Source organism: Polyodon spathula, chromosome 7 (assembly GCF_017654505.1).
Source record: "Polyodon spathula isolate WHYD16114869_AA chromosome 7, ASM1765450v1, whole genome shotgun sequence".
Classification (NCBI taxonomy): Eukaryota; Metazoa; Chordata; class Actinopteri; order Acipenseriformes; family Polyodontidae; genus Polyodon; species Polyodon spathula.
In genome coordinates, this window is record NC_054540.1 from 36782200 (window position 1) to 36784553 (window position 2354).

The 2354-nt window shown below is 40.7% G+C and overlaps 1 protein-coding gene across 5 annotated transcripts in view; it reads right to left on the reverse strand.

Moving 5' to 3' along the window:
* Positions 1–996: 996 nt before the first annotated feature.
* The window catches only part of LOC121318603 (dynamin-1-like protein), a 44573-nt gene continuing 43215 nt past the window's right edge, over positions 997–2354 (reverse strand). For all 5 annotated transcript variants that reach the window (XM_041255462.1, XM_041255460.1, XM_041255463.1 and 2 more), the window contains 2 exons: positions 2224–2354; positions 997–1349 (listed from right to left, as the gene is read on the reverse strand). The exon at positions 2224–2354 is cut by the window's right edge and continues 29 nt beyond it. In XM_041255462.1, the coding sequence (XP_041111396.1) occupies positions 1293–1349; positions 2224–2354 (188 nt within the window). In that variant the 3' untranslated portion in view covers positions 997–1292. The remainder of the gene's footprint in view (positions 1350–2223) is intronic.

Sequence of the window (2354 nt, forward strand, 5' to 3'; positions counted from 1 at the left end):
ATCTGTGGCACTATTTGAAAATTGCGATCCACAAGCATCGTCCAACCAACCTGAACAACCTGGAGCAAATCTGCCAAGAAGAATGGGCAAAAATCACTCCGACACTGTGTGCAAAGCTGGTACATACTTACCCCAAAAGACTAAAGCTGTTATTGCAGCGAAAGGTGGCTCTACCAAATATTAATGTGTGGGGGTTGAATACTTATGCAAGCAAGATATTTCAGTTTTTTATTTTTCTTGAAAATATTTCCCAACATAAAACCAATGTCACCTTACAATAATTGATTTTGAGTTTCAGTGTTTAAAATAAAATATTAAGTCTTTTGATGCTGGTTTGTGGATTGGCCATGACCTGCGTTCCCTCTGCCTGCCATTTGGGCTCAGTTACCTGCTGATGTGCCCTGTAGGCAATGCCTTAGCTCACCCAGCATAGCTGTGGGGACTGGGACTGTTCGAGTCTGAGGAGTTCACCAGCTGCTTGACGTACCCCATGCAGAGGCACGGGGAGGGAGCAAAGCGGCCACCTGACTGGACGCCTTGTATTCTCTGTGTGAATTTTGCAATATCTCCTCCACAGCTGGCCCAAAAGTATGTCCTGGGGGATATGGGTGCGTCAAGCAGTAAGAATATAGTTTTCCCATATTTTTGAGCATAAAATATAGCTCATTACCTGTGTTGTTTATTTTATACAGCTTTTTTTGCTCATCTTGATCAAGGGTGCCAATATTTTTGAAGGTGCCTGTATATTTGACGCAAGATCAAAATAATTCCGTAACAGACTTTCTGAAAGTAAGGCATGCAAGCTGAGTATTTTTTTTTTTTTTTTTTTTTAAATAAAAAATACAGTTTATGTAACATCTGAGACCTGTATAGAGAATGGAAATGCAACACTTATGCACTTTTTTCCTTAGCGATATCCCTTTAAAAACCCAGAGTGGCATAAATAAACCCCAGCCAAACAAAAATTGCTCAAGAAAACCACAGAGAACAGTTTCATATTTTCTTTCTTTTTTTTTTTTTTTTTAATGTTGCATTACATGGAAACCACATTATTCATTTGCAAGCCACACTACAATAAGCCTTGTATTTGTTCTGTATATATAGTGAAATATGAAAAGTTCTTGATTGAAAGTAAGGTTGTTACGCAGGTGATATGTGAATCCCCTTCATGTAGCTGAGAGTCCATAGATAAAATTCAGCCAGGTACGCGATTAGACAACAGTGCATTTTCAAGTCTGGAGCATTCAAGTCACTTTAACAGCGGGGAATCAGACAATGCAGGGAGCCCTCGCTCACCACAAGTGCGTCTCACGGATTTCAGCAATAACCTGACTAGCTCTTTGCAGGGCCTGAAACAAGAGGAGAGAAGGCATTTACACATTACACACACATGGGTTACATATTAGAAACTATTGCCATAACACCATCAATAAACAGGGAACAGGACCACCACTCAATGTGTTGAGGTGTTTAAATTGATGCCAACAACAGTCTAGAACAAAGCACTCTGGTAGCACAATCAGATCAGATCGAACGATTTTGTGCAATGTAGTCTAATGAAGAAAACGTGAAGGATCAGATTTTCAAAGCAAGTGAAAAAGTTCATTTCTACTGGACACCATCTGTAATGGAACGTTTTTTAGAGAATCATAGAATTCAGCTTTATCCAGAACTATAAAACACTTACTGGTGCTAAATTACTAAAATAAATTAAATTAATTAATTAAAATGGACAAACATTTATACTAAAAAGACTTTTTCCAGTGTCTGCACCTGAAGGCACTGGAAAAGACTTCGTTGAAGTGTGTAAACGTTTATTAACTATTCGACAAACAAATTTGTCATGGGATGCATTAATGTTTTCTTGTAGTATTTCTATAGAACACAGCTGTAAATAGTGTGTGTGGAAATGCATGGTTGGTAGGGATGGGGTTAAATCTGTCCCTGCCAGCAATCACGGGTGTGGCCATTCCCCAATTAGGTAGTTGATGCTAACTGGGGAGTGGTCACATGCATAGAAAGGAGAAATCCTGTCTGGTGGGAGGAGTGTTTATTTGTTCCTGTTTTTGTGGTTATTTTGTTAAATAAACTGCAGCTTTTTGTCTCTGGGTTTCATTCCTGCTGGTAACAGCTTGGGCCGTGACACTTCCCTGTCACACACAGCTTGAAAGTGATGGGTCTGTGTCAACACAAGTTCCCTGCTGCTCTGTCCCCACGCAGTACCTTCAACATGTCGGCGGCCTCATTGCGTCGCTGGGCCATGTCCTCAGACTCTGTTAGCAGGTCATCCAGCAACAGGGACTTGTACAGCTGCCCCACCAGCTCGCTCTGCAGGTTGTCCTTCACGTTGTTCA